The sequence below is a fragment of the Canis lupus genome, chromosome 29, assembly GCF_011100685.1.
Source record: "Canis lupus familiaris isolate Mischka breed German Shepherd chromosome 29, alternate assembly UU_Cfam_GSD_1.0, whole genome shotgun sequence".
NCBI lineage: Eukaryota > Metazoa > Chordata > Mammalia > Carnivora > Canidae > Canis > Canis lupus.
The window spans coordinates 22,478,538-22,500,110 of NC_049250.1; the positions used below are offsets into that span (position 1 = coordinate 22,478,538).

The 21,573-nt window shown below is 43.3% G+C and overlaps 1 protein-coding gene across 11 annotated transcripts in view; it reads right to left on the reverse strand.

Annotated features, from left to right (window-relative positions):
• Nucleotides 1-2,612: 2,612 nt before the first annotated feature.
• The window catches only part of STAU2 (staufen double-stranded RNA binding protein 2), a 296,823-nt gene continuing 277,862 nt past the window's right edge, over nt 2,613-21,573 (reverse strand). For all 11 annotated transcript variants that reach the window (XM_038579544.1, XM_038579537.1, XM_038579542.1 and 8 more), the window contains 2 exons: nt 4,919-5,007; nt 2,613-3,753 (listed from right to left, as the gene is read on the reverse strand). In XM_038579544.1, coding sequence (XP_038435472.1) covers nt 3,660-3,753; nt 4,919-5,007 — 183 coding nt within the window. In that variant the 3' untranslated portion in view covers nt 2,613-3,659. The remainder of the gene's footprint in view (nt 3,754-4,918; nt 5,008-21,573) is intronic.

Genomic DNA, 21,573 nt, shown 5'->3' on the forward strand with positions numbered 1-21,573 from the left:
CTTGGGTAGTATCTGCCAGAAAAAGAAAGTGGGCTTGACAGAGTCTCGGGAAGTCTTTGCTTTGAACCATATATTACAAGGCTCTTCCTCATGAGACACGTATCTGTGATTATGGACATATAGGAATGTATCTGGGAGTGGGGACTGGAATTATCTGCTAGCCTAGGGAAGGGATATAAATGCAGAAATGGGAAGAGAGGGTGGGCAGGATAGTGTAGTGAGTTTCCAGGGGTCCGAAGTCCTCTGAAGTGGGGGTGTTCCTGGACTCACCCACCTTGTGTTGGATTAAGAAATGCCACAGTCCCCCTGGGGTTGAAGGTACAATAATGTTATCAATGGGAATGCCATATATTATCATGACTGACTATCTCTGTTATATTAAGCAGTGAGATTCAAAATTTATTTCTTTAACAAGTTTATCTATCCCTTCAGGAGATCATTCATTTACCCATTTTTGCATGTTTTCAATGTATCATTGATACGTTTATCAGGAACCCATAACATAGTGGGGTAAGTTAGGAGAAACTCAAAGACAACTTTATGCACGGTTTTGCCATTAATGACTTCTTAGCTCTGTGTGTAAAACTGTTAGGTTTTCTATCGTCCTTGGCCAAAAGGACAACAAGCAGCCTTGGTACACTAAAAGGTACAGAACAAACTGGGCAGTGATCACTCACCTGCAGCAGGATGAAGCACCAACCAACTGGTCTGCACCACATTTCCAAGGTCACCAAGAGTCCTGAAAATGTCTGTATAATACATTATGTTTTTCATTTATCTTTTTTTTATTTAATGGTGCAGGAATTTGGTCGAAGCTACCGAAGACAACAATAAAACTCACTGTTGAGAATGTTTGCTGGGGAAAAGAATGCTAGGACAACTCGGATCCATCACCACCGGAAAGGAAGGAATATCCTGTCACACAGCCCGATTGGTGGTGTCTCCCCATCGATCTTTGGCAAGTTGTACTGGAAAGGGATGGTCAGAGTTCCAAAGTGCAATATTATATTTCCAATTAAAATGTAAAAACAAACCTTTTTCATAAAGCACATTGGCCTCAGCACTGGGAAGTGACTACAAAGCCCATTGCTGATTGAGAAAAGCTGAAAGCAGACACTGTAATTGATAAAGGAGATAAGTCAATCTGTGTCCTTTAAAGAATAATGAGTTCCATTTTTCATCAAAAAGATCTCCTTGTGGCGAAGAAACATTCTTTCAATAAATCTACTTAATGGTTTCCCCTCTAATGATATATAACGTTGTGCTTTGGAACGAGCTTGGAGCATCCTAGGCGGTTCCTGCAAGGGTCTGCAGGCCACCCAACATTTGCATTGCTAATTTAATCCAAGGAAAACCCAGAAGGTTCCCAGACAGTGCTGGGTTCCCAGGACAATAGCTAAAGGCTTTCCCGGGCTCTTCAAGCAGCTAGATGGGATGGAATTTTTAGATAATTATCCCCCACTAAACTTGAGCTCCTATGCAAACTTATACCCCCCACCATTCCCCTTGCACCGACCACCACCCTGGTGTGTTGGAGATACCTCGGCTCTCTGAGGGTGGCTCACATCAGATGGCTCCGGAGTTGAACGTTTCAGACTTTCGGGTGGTGAGAACTGATTAGCTTGTTTGTTCCCTGGGCTCTCCACTCTCCTACAGCCCTATTGGCCTTGGTGCTCTGGCCGTGGGCTGAGGGAGGCAGTCTGTGTTTATTGTGCTTGGTAAACTGAAGATCCACTTTATTTTTTATTTAAAAATTTTTAAAGACTTTATTCATCTATTTGGGAAAGAGAGAAAGAGACCACAGAGGGAGAATGTGAGGGAGGAGCAGACCTTCCCCCTCCAGCAGGGAGCCTGATGTGGGGCTCGATCCCAGGACTCGGGGCTCATGACCCCAGCTGGAGGCAGAGGCTTAACCGACTGAGCCACCCAGGCCCCCCCTGAAGATCCACTTTAGAGACCCTGCCCCAAGTAGTGCTGTGTCCAGGCCTGCTCCCCACCCAGCCCCGGGGAAGACACCTCAGGTGGTAAAGGCAGAGCAGGAGACACATCCTGCCCTCCCGAGGGAAGGATCCAAGGCCCTCTGCCCCCAGTGCAGGGGCCGCAGGATGGGTTGCTCAGCTTGCCTTACTTACCCCGTCACCCCCCACCCCCCAACTTTACAAACGTGCTGTTATTTCCACAAGGACCCAGCTTTATGTAACAAAACCCGTTTCCTCCAAGGGCACCCAGCCCTCCCAGTACCGGCGGACTTCCCCACATGGGAATCATTAAAAACAACCCTCGAGTTATTTCCTTATGTTGCTGTTTGTTTATTCTCCAGTCGCGTGTGAGTCAGCCCCATCATGATTTGTGGTGGTTTTGCTTATGAAATCTTACATAATTCTATTTCTCTTGTCATGTTGGGTCGAGCAGTGAGGCCCTATAGTGTTTTCTCATTGCACAACGTTTGCGAATCAATGGGGAGAACGGCGGGACAATGGGATGACCAGGCCCGAGCAGGCCAGGCCGCAGTTTCGCAGGTCGGCCCGGCCGGTGGCGACCCCGGGAGGGGGACACCGAGGCGACGGCTGAGGGACGAGAGCCAGGGAGCGAAAGAACAACAACGACAACGCTTCACACAGAAACCGACCAAATTTTTACTGCATTCGCTACACGCTGGGTTCCAACATGCTGGTCCAGAGCGTGGCTGGCTACAGGCTGGCAAGGCCTCTACGGCTCCTCCAACAGCCTTTCCCTTCCCCGCCATGGACATTATTTATTTTGATCCTACTCACTGTCCCGAGTCCAGAGGCAGTTCTTGAAAACACTCTTGACGCCAACAGTGAGTGGCTACGACACACGGATGAGGGTGGGGGCGATGTCCACCTGGGAACGTGGAATCCGGAGAAATGGTTTGCGGAGGCCAGACGCCTCCTTAGTGCTAAGAGTATGATGGAGCTCAAAACCCACAACCGTTTTTGTTTGCTTGTTTGTTTGTTTGATGCCTGGAGTATATTGAAACTAGTTGTTCCTAACGTTATTTCATATTTTAAATAAAATATCTGACCTGATTTAAACCTTGTTTGTTTGCATACATCTTTGAGGCGTGCGCCTTCAAGTTATTCGTATTGATACAGGATGAAGATTACAAATATCTGCATAAAAAGAGCAACTGTGTGACTCTATATGAAGACAACAACCATCACATTCCACAGCACGGCATTGGTTAATCTTTGAATCATCAAGCATTATTTAAAACGAGAGAGATAGAGAGAGAGGAGAGAGAGAGAAAATATAACTGAACACAAGCGCCACGACAAAACAATCATAACAACAGAACCGAACCCAATTTTCTCTATTAATCATTTAAAATTTTTACCTCTGTTTCTAACACTTCTCATTAATTGTTATTTCCAGCTCCAGTAGCAGGATCAGATTTCTGCTGCCTCTGGGCAAATGAGTTATGATCTGATCTCAAGTTCCAAGGGAAATGCTCAAAGTTTTATTTTTCCCCAGTTGAATAAACAGTACTATGTATATTATCTCTTGTGTTAGAATAGTGTTGTCTTCACATAAGACTCAAATAATGGTATTAGTCATTCATTTCCTTGAACACAGACACCCTCACGCGTGCTGACAGGTTTATAAGGATGCGGTGGCAGCCGCGGTTCTGGGAGCTGCTAGATGATCGACTTTGATTTCTTGCAGTCCTGAGCGATGGAGCCCGGGTGTGTCTGGTTATTGTCCGCTTTCTCTCCCAGATGCTGGGCTTGTCTGGAAGATTAATACATTAACAAGAGCTGAAGGTCCAGGGTTGCACGTCTTCAGACATGTTTATTAGCAGATGGCACACAGGATTCAAAGGTCACCACAAAAGTGACATTTTAAAGTGAAACAACAATATTTATGTTCAGATAGTCTACTGATGAGATCATGTGGAAATGTTTTTGATTAAATTAGCTTATAAATGGTTGCCAATCTATAGACAACTTAAAATGCCAGGTCTGTTTACCAAATGTTTCCTTCTCACGCTCTCCCCGTTTACATATTAATGACCGAGTGGTGTTTTGGGGGTACGCTTATTTAACGTACAGGATTAATATATCTGGGTTTTACTTCCTGGGTTATCTATTTTTTTTTTCATTCTAAAAAAAGTGTTATCTGCTATGTGTGTTCTGATATCTGCGATTATTAACGGCTTGGAAAGAGTTTGGATTCCATTACGTAAATGCAATTGCTTTCCATTTCTTTGGCATAAATTGGGCCTCTGAGAGAGACCCAAACTTCAGCCTCCCAGGTAAGATGTTCAATATCATACAAAAAGCTACGGGCTGGATTCAAAAATACTCTCTAGAGCTGCCTTCTCGCCTCTGCAGCCCTTGGGAGCCAGGCTCGGGTGGCAATGTGTGTGCTTCTGCCTCTACAACACTGTGAAAAACAGCATGTGGTCGGGGCGTGGGGGGGGGGGGCGGGGGACACCTCTTCTCAGCTCCTTTTCTTTTCTCTCTCTCATGCCCACAGCTTAGCAGGAGTGTGAGTGAAAATGTTTAACTCAGAAAATGGCCCAGCCAGAAGAAAGCTCAACGGCATGAAGCAAAAATCAGTGTTTTTAAGAGTGAGTCTTAAAAACTCACTTTAAGACTCACTTTAAGTGAGTCTCTAAGGTCAACAAAACTCACCTAAATATTTCCAGCAAGGGCATTGAGATGCAGAAATCATGATCCTTTAGTAGATTAAAACTTTCATAGACGTATTATGGGAAATGCAAATGACCATATATGCTACTGTTTCTCCTTTATTTACATTGAATTGTACAATGAATGACTCTGTAAGATATTATTGTCTTGAGGGCTTTTTACCTTATTGTCGTCTATCTCATATTTTCTTTTGTACAGTTACAAAATTCGAAATGTAAGAATAGGGCAGAAGGTCTACTCACTTTTCAAGAGAACTTTTTTCAATATTCATTGCCCCTTCCATTGGATCCAGTCCTTGTTCGGAAAATTGTTTCAAGGCACTTAAAGCTGCCTGAAAATGAAAACAAACACACAAACAAGGAGATCCATTCACTGACTTTAATGTTAATAAACAGGTAATTGTAAAAGAGAGCTGAGATGTATAGTAAAGACTATCATTTTCATTGGTCTAAATAAACGCTTGTGTGCATCATTTAACAAAATTGCACTCGAAAGGCCATATATTATCGTGGAGCAATGTATGTACCACGAGGGCTGTACTTCTGCGGAGGGAGGAGGGGGAGCGAGGAATCTCCAGTCGCAGGCCCCGTCCCTCATCCACGATTCTGTAAAGTCACAAAGTCTTTATCTGCAAATGTGAAAACACCTACTTTGAGCTATTACAGTTTGACAAGGACTTTGCATGACTTCCCCTCATGTGACTGAACCACGCATTCTCTTCCTCCAGATGGGAGGAACCTCGGATTTTCCCAGCTGAGGTGCTCTTTCCTAAGTTAGCATAAAGCTACTGCTCCATGTTGCATTGAGCCCCAACCAGTCACAGGAGGGGAGCCGAGGACTGGCCCCCAGACCCCGGTGCCTGCCAGGGGCTGGGAGGATGCCACTCTGCGGGGAGAGAGAACCCGGCCCTCCTGGGGCCCCGGGGAGGCAGGCCTGGCCACAGCAGAGCCTCCCGAGGTGTTGATCTGCCCGTCATGCGTGGGCCGCTGACGGGTGTTGACAGGCCGCTGGAGCCTCGCTGGATGGCTGGGAGGCACCAAAAATGCGATGCTGATAAGATCTACATAACTTGTTGACACTCTTGTGCGCGGTCCAAATTGTTATTTCTTCGAATAAGAATTTGGTTCTTCTGCCCCCCCCTCCCCCTTTAAAGCCTCCATTTAGAAGGGCTTTGTTGAGTCCGAGATAGGTGTGAGCTGCCCCGGCCTGGAGATCCCCCCTGGGTCACACTATGGTCGTCTGTATCTTCTCAACTGCCTTGGCAAGGGGCTGACTCTTGCAGTTTCCCAAACTTTTGCCCGCCAAAGGCCCCTTTTGGGTAGCTGACTAAATGTGTGACCCCTTGTCAATGTCATCATTCGTCATATCTTTTTTTTTTTTTTTGGTTTTAGTTCTGAAGTTAATAAACTTAAAAAAAAATTTTTTTTTTGGAGTAGTTTTAGTTGTACAGAAAGATCGAGCAGGGATGTCAGTGCCCCACCCCCACTAGTCCTGGCCGTGGTCCAGCTGCTGACATCAGCTGAGGCAGGTAAGCGAGACTTCCAGCTGGGTAGAAGCAGTGTGGCTGCCTCACTGGGGTAGTATCACTGGGTGTATTGTGTCCCCACCTCCCCCCCACCAAAAAAAAAAAAAATCTATATGTTGAAATTCTGACCCCCGATACTTCCAAATTGTGGCCTTATTTGAAAATAGGGTCATTGCAGATGTAAGATGAGGTCCTACGAGATGGAATAGGATGGCCCCAAATCCAATATGATCAATGTCCTAATAAAGGGGGAACTCTGGACGTGGACACACACACACACACACACACGAACACCATGTGGAGAGAAAGACAGAGCTTGAAGTGATACAACAGAGGCTGAGGGATGTCAGCGATCAACAAGCCACCAGACGCTCGGGAGAGGCCTGGAACAGATTCTTTCTCACAGGAGGGAACCGACAGGACCAACACCCCTGGGTTTGGACTCCCAGCCTCTAGAACTGTGGGAAAATGCATCGCTGTTGATTAAACTGCTCTGTTTGTGGTGTTTTGTTATGAGAACTCTAACAAACGAATGTAGGTACATCATAATTCCTCCTTAAGCATAGTGGAACCTCTCCCTCCTCCCTGTGATGTTGCCTTTTATCCTTTTTATTATAAAAATAGTCTTCATTACAGGAAGATCATAATAGGTCCAAGCCCAAAAGAAATGCAGAAATATTCACAGTCCTAGCCAGCCATTTACCGCCTGGTATAACGTCTCTCCAGATGCTTTCTATCCCCGCCCCATATGCACATACGTTAACCTGGATCATCTCTTAACACTGTTTTATAACCTGTTCTTTTCGTTGAACACGAGCAGCGTTGCACGTCAATAGAGACATGTCGGTGGCATCATTTTGCCTGACTGCACAGTATATTGACCTTATGTGCCCTCTTATATTTAGCCGGTCCCTACTTGGACATTTCGGACACTCCCAATATTGAAGCTCTTATTAACACTGCATCAAGCTTTCTAATGGTTAACATTTTTGCATAGCATCTCAATAATTTCCTTGTGGTAAATTCCTAGAAATTGAATTTCTGGACCAAAAAGTACGCACATTTTTAACGATCTGATATGAGCTTTCTCTCTGCCCTCAGAGAGGTTGTGACCACAGCAGCAATGTGAGGAGCTGATGTTTCTCTTAGGTGCTTTTGGAATTAACCTCTCAGAGCCACTTCGTGGGGCATTTGAGCAAACCGTTTTGTCATTTTATGACCCCACCTTATTTTTCATTTGTCCATCCTGACCACTTAACTTTATTCGCTAGATTTGGCTTTGAGTAAGGTTTGGCTGCTTTCAAAAATTAAATTCACTCTCAAAAGATCCAGATTTGGACAATCCTCCTGCCCCCACACCCACCCAAGAGAAATCTGCAGAGGGATTTGGCTCACATTGAGATTCATTCAATTGGGTGACCTCTGAGGTCCTTTCAGGTCCTGGAATGCTGGGGTGCTGGAGATGGACGTCCTGGGTGACTCTCTGTGAACAGTCTTGTATGTGTGCACGTTCTCACAGGCTTCTTACATGAACCTGAGCCTGGAGTCCCGCCTCACGTATGCATGTATGGGGGGAAGCACCAGGCCCTCTCACCGTTAGGCTCCAAAGACCAGTCCATGGCTGACCTTTCCAGATAGCCCAACTTCATTGGGGGTGGGGATGGTGCTAATGAACTTATAGGTCTTTGTGTATTCAACAAACGAACAACTGTTCTTTTTTCTGATCCATTTGTATGTGAATTACTGTCAGGAATGCTAATTTTGATCATTTTCTTCCCAAATGAACTATTGTGGAGGGCTGCTCAGTACCCCCAAATTTAAATCTGCAGTGTGGTATAGCTGAATGAGACAGACAAGAACTCCAGGGCTTCTTGGTCCTGTTTTATTTCCAACAAGGCCAAAAGGGCAACCAAAACAACTTTTAAAAACAGTTTTTAAAAAGCCATTTATAGGCTAGTTGCAGCCCATTTTCACTGGTTGTTTTTGGAATACTTGTTGCCTGAAGACCTGGAACCAAATGTCGTGCTACACCAAGTCCAGGACCCGGTGACACCTGCTCTGTTCCATCCAAAAAGAGAAGCATACATGAGATGCAGGCCAGGTCTCAGAGAGCAGGTTCAGTGTTTTAGCTCTTGCAAAATCTCCTGGATGATTTTATCAACATGTCAAGCAGGTCCCCGTGCACTTTCAAAATGCCTGTCATCACTCAAAGAATGTACTGCAGGTTGGAATGGCGGCATGCTCTTTCACTCAATGCCATGAATAGATTTTCAGAATTCTTGCGCAGCTGCTTCCCTCCAAAGGTATGCTTAAAGGCTTCCAAATAATATTCCCTTATTTATCTGATGAGATAATTCAACCCACATCTTATTGATAACCCTGAATACAATTGCTTATAAATATGAGAGGACTTCTTAGTAATTTATAAAAGACAATGAAGATGATTTATCTTCTCTGTAAACAGTAATAGCTACCACTTGATGAACACCACTCTGCCATAGTCATGAGACCAAGCCCTTTACCAGGGTGACCTCAGGTGTTACCACAGCCCTGCAGGTGGGTCCTAACCATGAGGAATTCAGGAACCTACTCGAGGTTACACAGCTAGCAAAGGTCAGAGTAGAGATTTGAACCCAGCACACATTCTTGACCAGATCACTTTATTTCCTTCAAACCTAGCCAAATTCAGCATGACTTCTTTCAATATCATTATTTCCAGATCACTCTTATTCCCTCCTCTGTATTCATTCTATTATTATTCCCCCCCAATAGTTACTGGAGGTAAGCTCATATAATTATCCCTATTTTCTAGAAAAGGGGTTTATTATCTCGTGGGGATCACAGTCAGCTTCCACAGCCTTCTTGTGGTCCCTGGCTTGACTTCTGAGGCTTCGTTCAGCACTTCTCTAACACTTGTAGTTTGGGCTAAAATTAAATTGCTATAGCAATTATTTTGTCACTTAGAATTATCCAGTGACTCCCAACAAGGTAATTCAACTATCCGTTTCTTAACATTCTGAGGGTGCTAAGTCTTGCTCTCTTTTTTTTCCTCTCCTGTATCATTCTGAGAAGCGTTCATTCCTTACCTGCATGGGATTGCTGGCTGGAGGGAAAGAAAAGCTGCAGGGTTGGCCTGAGACCATGGTATGTAGGATACTACAGCGAAAGGAGGTGCTGGGATTGCAAAGGCGAATAGACAGGGACAGGACAGAGAGCTGGGCGGTGATTTATAGAGAGAGATAAGTCAAATATGTTTAGGGAAGCCGAGATGGGCAGGGGGTGCCGACCAGGTGCCTCCTCCTACAGGTACTAATAGAACACTGGCCCTGCTTCTTCTTCTCCCACAGGTAGAGAGCTCAAATGGGGAGATCCCTCCCTACCCCCAACTCATCGGCCACTACCAGATAGGATACTTTGCAGATGAAAAAATTCCATCTGTGAGATGAGTGTGCTTCACTTTCTACAGAAGAAATGGCTACAAGAATAGGATAATGCAGCAATGCCTGAAATAGCTCCATTCATTTAGCAAGACTCAATTATCAATCATTTCAAAGAACAATGTATAATGGAATGGCTTTGCAAACAGATGCTACAATTTAACAGTCCACAAAAAAACATTTTATTATACACATCCAAACCTGTCCAGAAGGTGGTAGAATCAACGAAATCTCCGTGTTTAAGCTACCCCAACTGAATAAATTGTTACTTGCTAGAGGCCAGTTGTTTAAAAAGAGAGAGAGAGAGAGAGAGCCTATTATAAAAATGCTAGATAACAGTAAAGGACATTGTAGTGAGGGAAAAATCAAATAACTCTCATTTGGAGAGACATCTGAAGCCTGATTAAGGAGCAAGTTCTCACTGTCTGCTACTGAGAGGATAAATAGATAACAAGACGCTCAGCTCTTAGTGTCTCTGTTCACCCCTCAGCCTGGACAGTTTGCTGTGTGATAAATGTCAACTAATGTTGAGGAGTCGTGGGAAGGAGGTAAATCTGGGTGCCTTAATGAGGAACATCCTGAACGATGCTTAAACCCAAGTTGTATAACTTCCCACACACTGTGGATTTGAGAATTTCAAAGATGCACTAACAGAAGTACCCAGAACCCTCCGTAAGGCTCTGGCCATAAACAAATAGACAACTCAATGATTTCATTTCCAAGGTCAGAAAATGTTTCCTACCAAATCAAAACAAACTCACTCAGCATCCAAGTGTATGTTACCACAGTCTGCCAAGTGGAATCTCAAACTGTAGCTTTATGACCATTTATGTGTTCTGAGATAAAAAAAGAAAGAAAGAAAGAAAGAGAAAGAAAGAAGAAGAAAGAAGAAAGAAAGAAAGAAAGAAAGAAAGAAAGAAAGAAAGAAAGAAAGAAAGAAAGAAGAAAGAAAAAAAGAGGGTATTCAAGGCAATTCATGTAGCTTGGTTTGAAAGGAGAAAAACTTTTAAGAAGCATTTTAAAGAAGTGGATGACATTTCCTGTTCTTATTCCTGTCTTTTCATCTTAACACTTGTATCCATTTGTGTGTGTGTTTCCCTTAAAAGAAAGCATCTACATAGATACGTAGAAATATTTTGGTCCCCAACAGATTTTACAACTGTTTTGTGAGGAAAGCCCCACAGGTTCTTGAACAGATGTCGCTACCATTTCATGGATCACTTGTTTTGTGCGTAGTTATAGCAATACCAGAAACAAGATGCCAGGAAGATACTTTCCATGCCTGTTTGTTGGTCTTGGTTCGCACGCATGCACACGCGCCTGTGTGTGTGTGTGTGTGTGTGTGTGTGTATCTGCAGAATGGAGGTGAGTCTTCCCAGCCATTTCTACAATTTCTAACTTTCCTCTCATTAATCAGCAATTAGCTAATTGTGTTGGAAACAATGCCGAGTCTTCCTGCTTCCTTCCTCAGAGGCTAAATGTAACAGCATTAAAGCATTTTCTTGTGAGACGACGATGGTCTTTACTAGCAAAAATGTGAATTTTAACTCATCCCTTTATGACACACCGTTCTTCTTGTAGTGTTTAAACACAATGTCCAATGGATGTTTTTATTTCCTTTTTTCCCCTTTTCACACTTTTCCCACCGATTTTATGTCCTGAATCCCACAAACAGGCTGTTCCCATTAAAGTCAATGGCAACCACACACGCCTGAATGTGGCCTTCATTTTTAAGTCAGTATCCAAGGTTTGTTTTGCCTTTTCCCCTGAAGTGCTTGCTCATGTGGAATTCTTCCTGGGAGCAGCTCTAACTAGTGCTAGATTCACTTCAGAATGCACACACTGGTCATATGTACAGCTCCCTAAATCAGTCTTCTTAAATGAGAAAATGATAGGCTTCAAACGGCAAACGTCTTTATTTGCAGTGAGGACTCCTCTAACTTCTCATCCCAACAATCTTTGGGACTGGCTCTCTATTAAATCATTCCAATGACTGAAAACCAGCAGGTTCTTCAGTAAGCTTAAGGCTTAGTGCTCAAAGAATGTGAATTTTATTTAACATTCCTAAGTTATCATTTTCTTGCTTTGAAAGGTCTATAACAAAATGCCAAGTCTCTCTTTCTCTAAAATAAAAGAAACCAAAAAGAGAACATTGTATTTCTAAATTGTCTCACATGGAGATCGGATCTTCAGTCTTTAACATTTCAGATGAATCAATGATAGGACTTGAAAAGTAAAATGAAAAAGGATTATACTAAGCTCTCATTAAACCATCTGCTGCCCTGATTCTAACAATTTCATATAGTCTGCACTTTCTACTTATGCGCACATAATCCTATTGGTTCGTATAATTTCCATAAAATTGGTACTTTGTGAATGGCTTACTGTTGGAACAAAGGGATGTCAGCCTGCGGAGGTGATGGCTACACATCATTAAATTAAAAAAAAAAAAAAAGGCAGGCTGTGGTCTGAAGACATGCAGGTTTTAGACAATCTATTAAAGCAGAGAACAAGAATTTTAACTCTAGAATTAGGGGACTTAGTACAAAATTGGGCACTTAGCCTACAGACTTAGGCATCATCTATATTCGGTGGTTAGGCTCTTACGTTGGGTAATCCATGGAGCTGCCAGCCTTGACAATGATACAGAGTGTAATTTAAAGCAGGATTAACAGTGCTGAGGAGTGTTTGTGGTGTGTTCAGAACAAACATCAGCAGTGGTAGTCATGCTGCCATGTCTTACTCCAATCACACTGTTTCTGTTTTACCAACACTGTTCTTTTTAGAATTCTTGCATTGTCCTGTATTTAATTAGTTTTGATTCAACAAAAAATCCCCTCTGTAATGGAGGGCTACGACAACGTGCTGTTGAGTACCAAGGCAGGTGTCCATGAATGGCAGCAGGGTTGCTTTGTCCTCAGCGGGACGATGCCCAGAGACGTGTCCATGTCCTAACCTCCAGAAGGTGCGTATGTTACCTCACATGGCAAAAGTGATTTTGCAGATGAGATTGAGGTATAAACATTGAGATGGGGAGATAAACATTGAGGTGGGTCCAATCTGATCACATGAGTCCTTAAAATCAGAGAATCTTTCCTGGCTTTGGTGGGAAAGGAAGATATGGCCAGGAAAAAATGGTCAGAGCGATATTTGAAGACAGAGGAAGGGGGACCTAAGCCAAGGAATGTAGGTGGCTTCTAGAAGCTGGAAAAGGCAAAAGGACCAATTTGACCTTCAAGTAAAAACAAAACAAAACACAAAACAAAACCCTGCTGATACCTTGATTTTAGGCCAGAAAGACCCTCGTCTGACTTCTTATCTATAGAACTCTAAGATAATTCATTTGCGTTGTTAAGCCATTAGGTTCAGTAATTTGTCATAGCAGTAAGAGAAACTAATATACTCGTCATCTGGACAAAGAAGGGTGGAGAGCATGCCATTTGGAGTCTATCAGGCCTAGACTAAAACGCAGCCCTACTGAGGACCAGCTGTGTGTTAATGAAAGTTACTTTACCTCTCTGAGCTTCTTTTTCATAATCTATAAATGGACTACAACACTGACTGCACTGGATTGTTTGAAGGGTTAATGCCTGGACCATAAATGAGAGCTTTTATTACACATCTCTCTCTTTTGAGAGCAATATCCAGTCATGAAATTCTTATACTCTCTAGCTTCATGTTCATTTATGTCCAGTTTCTTATATATATTTCTATTATTTTTTCCAGCTCATTGCTTACCGATCTCGCTTCCCAAGAGAACTCTATCATTATGCCTACCACTTAAGCAAAAGCCATTAATAACTTCCAGCCACCAAATAACATTCTGTATCCTTGGCCTGGCATTCAAGGCCATCCATCAGCTGGTCCCATTCTACTCTACTGCCTCATTTACTGCAATCTCATTACAGAGTGTCTCCCAGAGTGTAATGCCCAGACCAACAGACCAGTCATCAGCCCCAGGAATACCTGGCAGGTGTCAGTGTTATCAAGAGCTACCCAGCCACTTGGCCTGGAAGCCTCGCCCACATGGAGCTCCTGCCCTGGCCTGATGGATCTACTTCTTGTCTACTGGAGACATCTGAGTTTTCTTACCTCCACACCTTTGCTCCTACAGTCTTTCATCTTCCCAGGGTGGACATCTCCAATGCCCAGCTTGTCTCCCACCTATGAACTTCTGATGGTCCTTGCCATCTGCCTCCCTGAACTATGGGTTATCTTCAACGTGTTTGCGTACTGTTTCTCAAATAGTTGGCCAGCCCTTGGCTGGCAGAGCCATTGTCCTGTTGGAAATCAACACCTGTGTTTATAGAACATCTTCAAGGAATATTCCTTGGTTGATTATCCACTGACTTCCATCGGAAGCTCCCCCAAACAGACAAGTGCTCACAGATATGTTTCTGCTTTCTGTTTCTCTCTATTCTCAGTCAGCATCTTGTTCTCACTTGTTTTTCATCACTTCGGGGCATCCTCCAAAACTTCTGTCCTGTGAGGCTCTCTCTCCTCCTTTTACACACCCCTCCCATCTCCACACAAGCTCTTCGGACAATATGTTGTAGGACAAACAGTCCCAGGAAAGCAGAGCCGGGTCATCTCTATCCTCCATGTGAGATAAAATTCTGTCTCACAATCTACCTCCAATGACTATAGATGATAGCTACTGACTTTTTGAAATGTCAATCACTTGGGTTTTGGCTTCTGTCATCTTTGGGTCTATAACTAGTGTTTCCCCCTCTCTGGGCCAGTGTGAGGTCTACAAAGAAAGTGCCTGGGAAATCTTTCCTGGAAGGACACAATGGGGGCTTTGCCTGGGATCTTCAAGGTGGTACATCCTGAAACAGAGGACCAGAGGGGAGTCTCTTCCACCCAAGGAGAGCCTGGTTCTGGAGGGCAATAGTGCCTGAGTTCTGCTCTGCCCCAAAGGTCTCTTAGGGACTTCATGGTTCTTTGATATTCTACTCCAAAGAGAAGGAGAAGTATTGCCCTTGAACATGGGCACACACTGTTCTGTCTACCCAGAAATTCCAGTTAGGTTTGAGTATGTGATTGAAAAGAGACGTATAGTTATTTCATAATTTTTATTACATTTAATGTGCTCTTGGATGGCATGGCTGTAGGGGGAAGGAAGGTGAGAACAACAGGGAGTGATGGTCAATCAGTAAACCCTATGAAGTTCTGTTCAGAACTTTTGGTTGTACTGAAGTAGGTCCAAGGTGGTAAAGGCAGGTGGGTTGCAGACTTTGCTGATTCCCTCAACGGGTGAGGCATTCAGAAACCTGATTTCTTAGGGCACCAGGGCAGCTCAGTTGTTGAGCTTCTGCCTTCAGCTCAGGGCGTGATCCTGGGGTCCTAGGATTGAATCCCACATCAGTCTCCCTACAGGGAGCCTACTTCTCCCTGGCCTATATCTCTGCCTTTCTCTCTGTGTGAATAAAATAAAATCTAGAAGAAGAAGAAGAAGAAGAAGAAGAAGAAGAAGAAGAAGAAGAAGAAGAAGAAGAAGAAAAGGAGGAGGAGGAGGAGAGGAGTGAGGAGGAGAGGGGGAGAGAGAGGAGAAAGAAGAGAAGGAGAGGGAAAGCCCTCGCCTCTCCCTCCTTCTCAGTTCCGGAAGAAAGGCTCCGGCGGGAGGAGAGGAGAAGGAGAAGGAGAAGGAGCCTGATTTTTTTTCTTGAGGCATTTGGTGGCCATTCTAGTGGTCAGATTACAGCAGAGAGGGGGCCAGGATAGATATTTACCTATATCCCAAATGACTCCTTAGCTTCTTACTGACATCTGATTTTATAGACACACACACACACACACACGTATGTATATTTACTTTTTAAAATGAGAGTTCCAAACATTCATAAAAGTACAAGGAATAGTATACTGAACTCTCACACATTTATCAATATTTTGCCAATATTATTTCATAAGAATTATGAAATACTATTAAGAATTATCAATATTTTGCCAATATTATTTCATATATCATCATGTTTTCCTGGAGGATTCTAAATCAGGTATCAGAGAAAGACGCTTGCCGTGATCACACCTAACAAAAGTAAGAACAAATCTTTTCTGTCATCTAAATTTCCAGGTCATGCTAAACTTTTCCTGATAGCCTCAAAGATGTCTTTTAAAGTTGATTTTTGAATCTACATCCCAAAGTTCATGCATTGTATTTGACTGCTCTTTTAAGATCTAAGAATCCTGTGGAAGGCAGAATAATGGCAAAGATGTCCAGGACCTAATCCCTGCCAGGACCCGGGGGAGGAGGCTATTAGCCTGGATTGCCCAGAGTGACCAGTCTAACCAGCGTCCCTAACCTCAGGGGTCCTCTCCCAGTACCGGTCAGAGAGGGACATGTGAAGCTAGAAGTCCAAGAAATGGATTCTCCCCTGGAGCCTCCAGAAAGGAACACAGCACTGCCGACACTTTGATTTTAGCCTGGAAGATGTTGTCTCCGACCACTGAGATGAGACACTAGTCCTGTTTTACGCCACCATTCCATTGGGGGGGGGGGGGGAAGGGTGTGGGGGGGACTGAAGGTCATGTGGAGCTGTGAAGGGCTGAGGCCCTACTCTCTCCTGAGACCAGCTGGTGTTGGGCCCAAGAGGGAGACTGGGAAGCAGCGGGGCCAGCCGTGCTGGGTGCCTTCTTGCTGCTGCTGGATCTCTGAGGGCCACAGAAGGCAGGAGTGAAGAGCTCCTCACTCTGCTCCAAGCAAGTTGCATACTGACGTCAAGTCACTCATCACCTAAATCTTGTGAAGACCTTCCTCCACCTTAGGGACCTAGGCCCACTCTCCTCTTCACCCCTAACTCTCTCTACTGGCTTCCTTTCTGTTCCTCATCCTGGACCAGCTCTGTCTCACCTCGGGGATTCAGGCCTGGCTACCCCTTCTCATGACTAACTGCTTCTCAGCCTTCCGATCTTGGCTCTGGAACAGAAGTGAACCCCATCTAGAATGCCCCCACCCCCAGCCACAGAGTGGGGGCAATGGAGAGTGAGGAGGTACAGAGCCTGCACCAGAGGCTTTGGACCTGTCTGGGTAGGAGGGTGAGTGATGACTCCCGGCTGGACTCAGCAGGAAGGACTGACCTAACAGGGGGACCACTTAGGTGAGGCCAAGATCCAAAGCTAGGCGAATTCAGGGTCATTGTCAAGGTTGAAGCCCAGATAGGCCAAGACCCCATATTCACTGGGCTCACCAGAACCTATAACTGGATGTTTATTAATCAGCAACATCATATTTTTTTTGTAATACTAAAAGGCTAGGTTTCCATTGATTTGGGAGACCTCCAGCCCTCTTGCTTTTCTTCTTACATCACTGGGCATCTCTTCGCAGTTTCCTCAACTGCTGGCTTTTGCCTTGCCCTGACTTTTAAGTCCATCCTTGGGCCTCTTATCTTCTCTATCATTATTTTCTCCCTAGATGATTTCACTGGGGTCTACGACTTAGATCTCTTGTAAACATGGATTGCCCACAATTCCTATCTTCAGTCTGGCCTTCTGCCCTGGAGTTCATACATACAACCACCTGGTGGATTTCTCCCCTTAGGGGTGTAAAAGGCATTTAGAATCTGCCAAGACCTGAATCCGTGATTACCATTCTCCAAAACACTCCTCTCCCAAGATGTGTAACCCTCATTCAACCAGCAGCTCTGACAAAATCCCCTAGGAATCAACCCCACTCACTTCCCACATCTGACCCATTATCAAGTTCTATTGGTTCCTCTTTGAAATGCATCCAACATCCAAATATGTCTCGCCACTTGCTCTCCTGCCATCCCAGCCCAGGTCATTGTCATCTCTCAGCAAGACTCATGCCATAGCTTCCTAACCAGATCTCTCTGTAGCTTATGCTCACCTAAGGCCATTCCTCCAAATACATCCAGAGCGACAGGTGTGAAATATAGATGAGAACAGTTCAGGACCCTGCTCAAAAACCCTCCAGGAGCTTCTGGTTGCTCTCAGAACAAAACCCCAATTTCTGACTTGATACAAAGCCCTGGGTGACCCTAACCCAGCTATATTTTCCCTACCGTGCTCCCCCATACCCACAGAGCTCCAACCATGCCAGACCCTCTTCTCTTTGTAGAACACCCTGAATTCATTCCCATCTCAAGGATTTCCATATGCTTTCCCTTAGACCTGGGACTCTTTTCCCAGTTCTTCACATGGGCTCTCTCCCTCACTCCATCTGGTTCTCTACTCAGTTGGCACCCTGGTGACCACTGGACCTAGACAAGCTGAGTGTTCTCACAGCTCCTCACACTGCCTCATTTGTAGTGCTTGTTGCTTCTGAATCAGGACCTAGAATAGTATACACTCAATAAATAGTCATTAGTTTAATGACTTGAAAGACTGAATAATTAAAAACAAGCTTCATGTTCAAGAAGTCCTAGCCACCTTATATATACAGTTTATTAATTCTCAGAAGTTCTCTATGGAAATTAGGGAGTAAATCATTTCCCCCACTTATTGAAACTCAGAAGTAGCCATTCATTTGATGTTTAAAGACTGGTTATTCAGCTGGAATGAGTAGGTGCTAAATGTTAGTCTTTTAAATGAAGAAAGTAAAGCATAATGATAGGTCTCCAACATAAGTGTTCTCAAGTGTTGTAAACTTATTGTACGCGAATTAGTGCAACCTCGGAAGAAACTTTATTGAAATTAACTGTAATTTTTTTTCCTAGAAAGTCTTCATTTTTCAAACTAAGAGAAATGCAAAGTCACTCTAAAGTTCAAGTAAACTGTATCTTCTTTTTCTGGTTACCACTGACAGAAAAGCATATCACTGGTAATATCACACTTGGTTTGGTGATTTTTAGAAATTCCATTAAAAGTAATTTTTAAAGTCTATGCTTAAATAACTATCTCAAAGGAAAAACTAGTATCTTGATTCCCTAAATCATCTTCATTAAGACAATATAATCAAAGAAAGAGATTTACTTTGTGTTTAAATATTCATGATCACAAATGGTCCTCTTCTACCTCTACCCTCAAATAAGAAGAAATTTAGTACACTTTTGGGGATATGCTTGAGGTCTGCCAAATACTTAAGTAAAAAAATTCTCCTAAGTTGTGTCAAGAAACTGCTGGTACTCTAACAGGCTCCACACATTCTAATATATCCAAACACAGTTTTTTTTTTTTTTTTTTCTAATTGCTTGGCTGCAGACGAAGATGTGAAGTTATAAGAATTTATGTGATGATCAGTGATGGAATCCTAATCCATCTTAAGCTGTAAGCATGACAACTGGCAGTTCCCAACGTGTATTAAGAAGCAGAGAATTTTTTCTTTTGCCTGAGGGTACATTCCCTTTCAAAAGAAAAATATTTTTCTTCATTTGCTTTCTAAAGATATCACATTAAACTCTACTCTTAACGGTTAATCTTTTAAGGAGGCAAGGTAGACTGGAGAGAGAATCTGTGATAGATTTATAAATTGGGGGTAAAATGTAACACGAGGCATTCCAATATGCAATTTCAAATCAAAACCTTCACTTGGGCAAGGGACATTATATCAGCCAACAGCATTCTTTAGAAATGCCTGACATTCAGTTGGATAGAATTGTATATTGAAATAGATTGTAGGCATATTGTGAATGTTTTTCCTCTAGCATCTGGTAGCATCAAAGCCCAGGAGGAAGAGTGGGTGACCATGCCAGAATTTAAAAGCTGCCTTTTGGATAAATATGTGGAAAGGATATAAATTAAGTTATCAAAAGGCTAGAAGAATTTGCTGAAAGGGGAGGGGGGAGGGTGCTAAAAGCAATAAGCCATTTGGAATTTGATAGCATGCAACTTTCATGCTTTGTATAGCTAGTATTATTAGCCAAGTAAGGATAAAATGGTATTTCAAAAGAGAAAAATTAATTAATGAATGAACAAGCATAAAAAGCAAGAACACAATACCTGATCAGTAAACGTAAGTAGTACTTATGGTATCTGAGATGCAATGTGGGATGAGCCCCAAGGGAAATCAGGCACCTCCTCTATGAAGCCTTTCTATATTTGGAAGAGAGTAGTGACTTGTGATTTCTGTACTCTGTGTATTAGTCAAGATAAACTAACTGCTGAACAAACACCCCCAGAGTCTCAATGTTCATTAAGACCAATTGGGTGGGGGCAGCCTGGGTGGCTCAGCGGTTTAGCACTGCCTTCAGCCCACGGAGTGATCCTGGAGCCCCAGGATTGAGTTCCACATTGGGCTCCCTGCATGGAGCCAGCTTCTCCCTCTGCCTGCGTCACTGTCTCTCGCTCTCTCTCTCTCTCTCTCTCTCTCTGTGTCTCTCATGAATAAATAAATAAAATCTTAAAAAAAAAAAAAAGACCAATTAGGTGTTCCTGGGCTGTGGATCCAAGTCAAGCAGGGTCCCAGGCCCCTTCCCTCTTGTGACTCTGCCCTCTTCTAGTCTAGCACTATGGTCCTCTCCATTTAGCCAGTGGAAGGGAAAATAAAACAGAAGATAGTATGTAGGAAGATTTCATAAAAGAGGATGAAAGCCTTCATACTCCATTGAATAGAACCCGAGGACAGATTATACCTAACTCTATGACTACACCCATCTCCAGTCTGGCTGTGAGCTGAGGAGAAGAGGAAACAGGTGTGGTGAGTAATCAGGCTCTACCACAAGTGGTATCATGTTACTGCACTCACTTGCTGAGGCATCTACATGTCTATCTTCTCACGCTAAAACTGTAAGTCTCCAGAGTAGGGTACAATTGGGTCTTATTTGTTTTGGTAGCTATAGCACCAACGCTGGCATGGAGTTAGTGTTCAATTTGTAGTCAGGGGATGTGGGGTGCCAGACTCACAGAGTGAACCTGCAGATGTTAAGACTGGTCATCTATGCTCTAATATTGCCAAGAAATGCCTGGATTTTTCTTCCTTCCTGGAGATGGCCTCTCTGTGTAGATATTTCCAGAGGACACAGAGACCACATGCCAATAGCGGGCATGGGGCATCAACTTTGTTAATTCTCATCGTATCTTCATGCAAGATGCCTTCATAGGAAAAAGTTCTCACACCCTTCACCTCTCAGAAGGCATTTCAGTGGGAGAGAGGTTGGGCTCCTGAAAGATATATGATAGGGGGGAGGGTTTCTAGTGAACTCCATTCTCAAGAATAAAAAGGAAACCAAAATCTTCCTCAAGGATAAATCAAACTTCCTTAACAACTGAGAAGAAAGCCAGAAGTTATAGGTGAATAAGCAAGACTATGGAACATTATAAAAATCTAGAACCTTATTCTTTCTGTCTCCATTTGGTTTCATGCAAAGAAAGAGTAGCCCCTGTGTGACTGCTAAAGGACTAGTATCTAGAATATATAAAGGACTTTCAAACTCAACAGTAACAACCAAACAAATCCAATTAGAAGGTGGGCAAAGGATGTGAAGATTGTTCACCAAGGAGATTTTACAGATGGCAATTAAACATGTAAAAAGATGCTCCACATCACTAGCCATTAAGACCACAAGGTCATTACAAAATCATTAAATCAGCTAAACAAACAAACAAACAAGCAAACAGTAGTGACTATACCAAATGCTGGAGAGGATTCAGAGAAACTGGGTCTCTTATACATTTTCTATGGGAATGTAAAAATGGGTCAGCCACTCTGGAAAACAATTTGGCAATTTCATAAGAAAGAAACATAAACTTACCATACAACCCACCTATCATACTCTTGGGCATTTATCCCAGAGAAATGAAAATTGATGTCTACACCAGAACTTGTACACAAATGTTCATAGCACTTTTATCTGTAATAGTCAACGATTGGAAGCAACCCAAATATCCCACTGCAAATGAACTATTAAATAAATTGGTACCTCCACATCATGGGATTACTCAATATGACCATACAATAAATGGGAACAAACTATTGGTACACACAACTTGGATGGATCTTAAGGGATTAGGCTGAGTGAAGGTCACTTACTATATG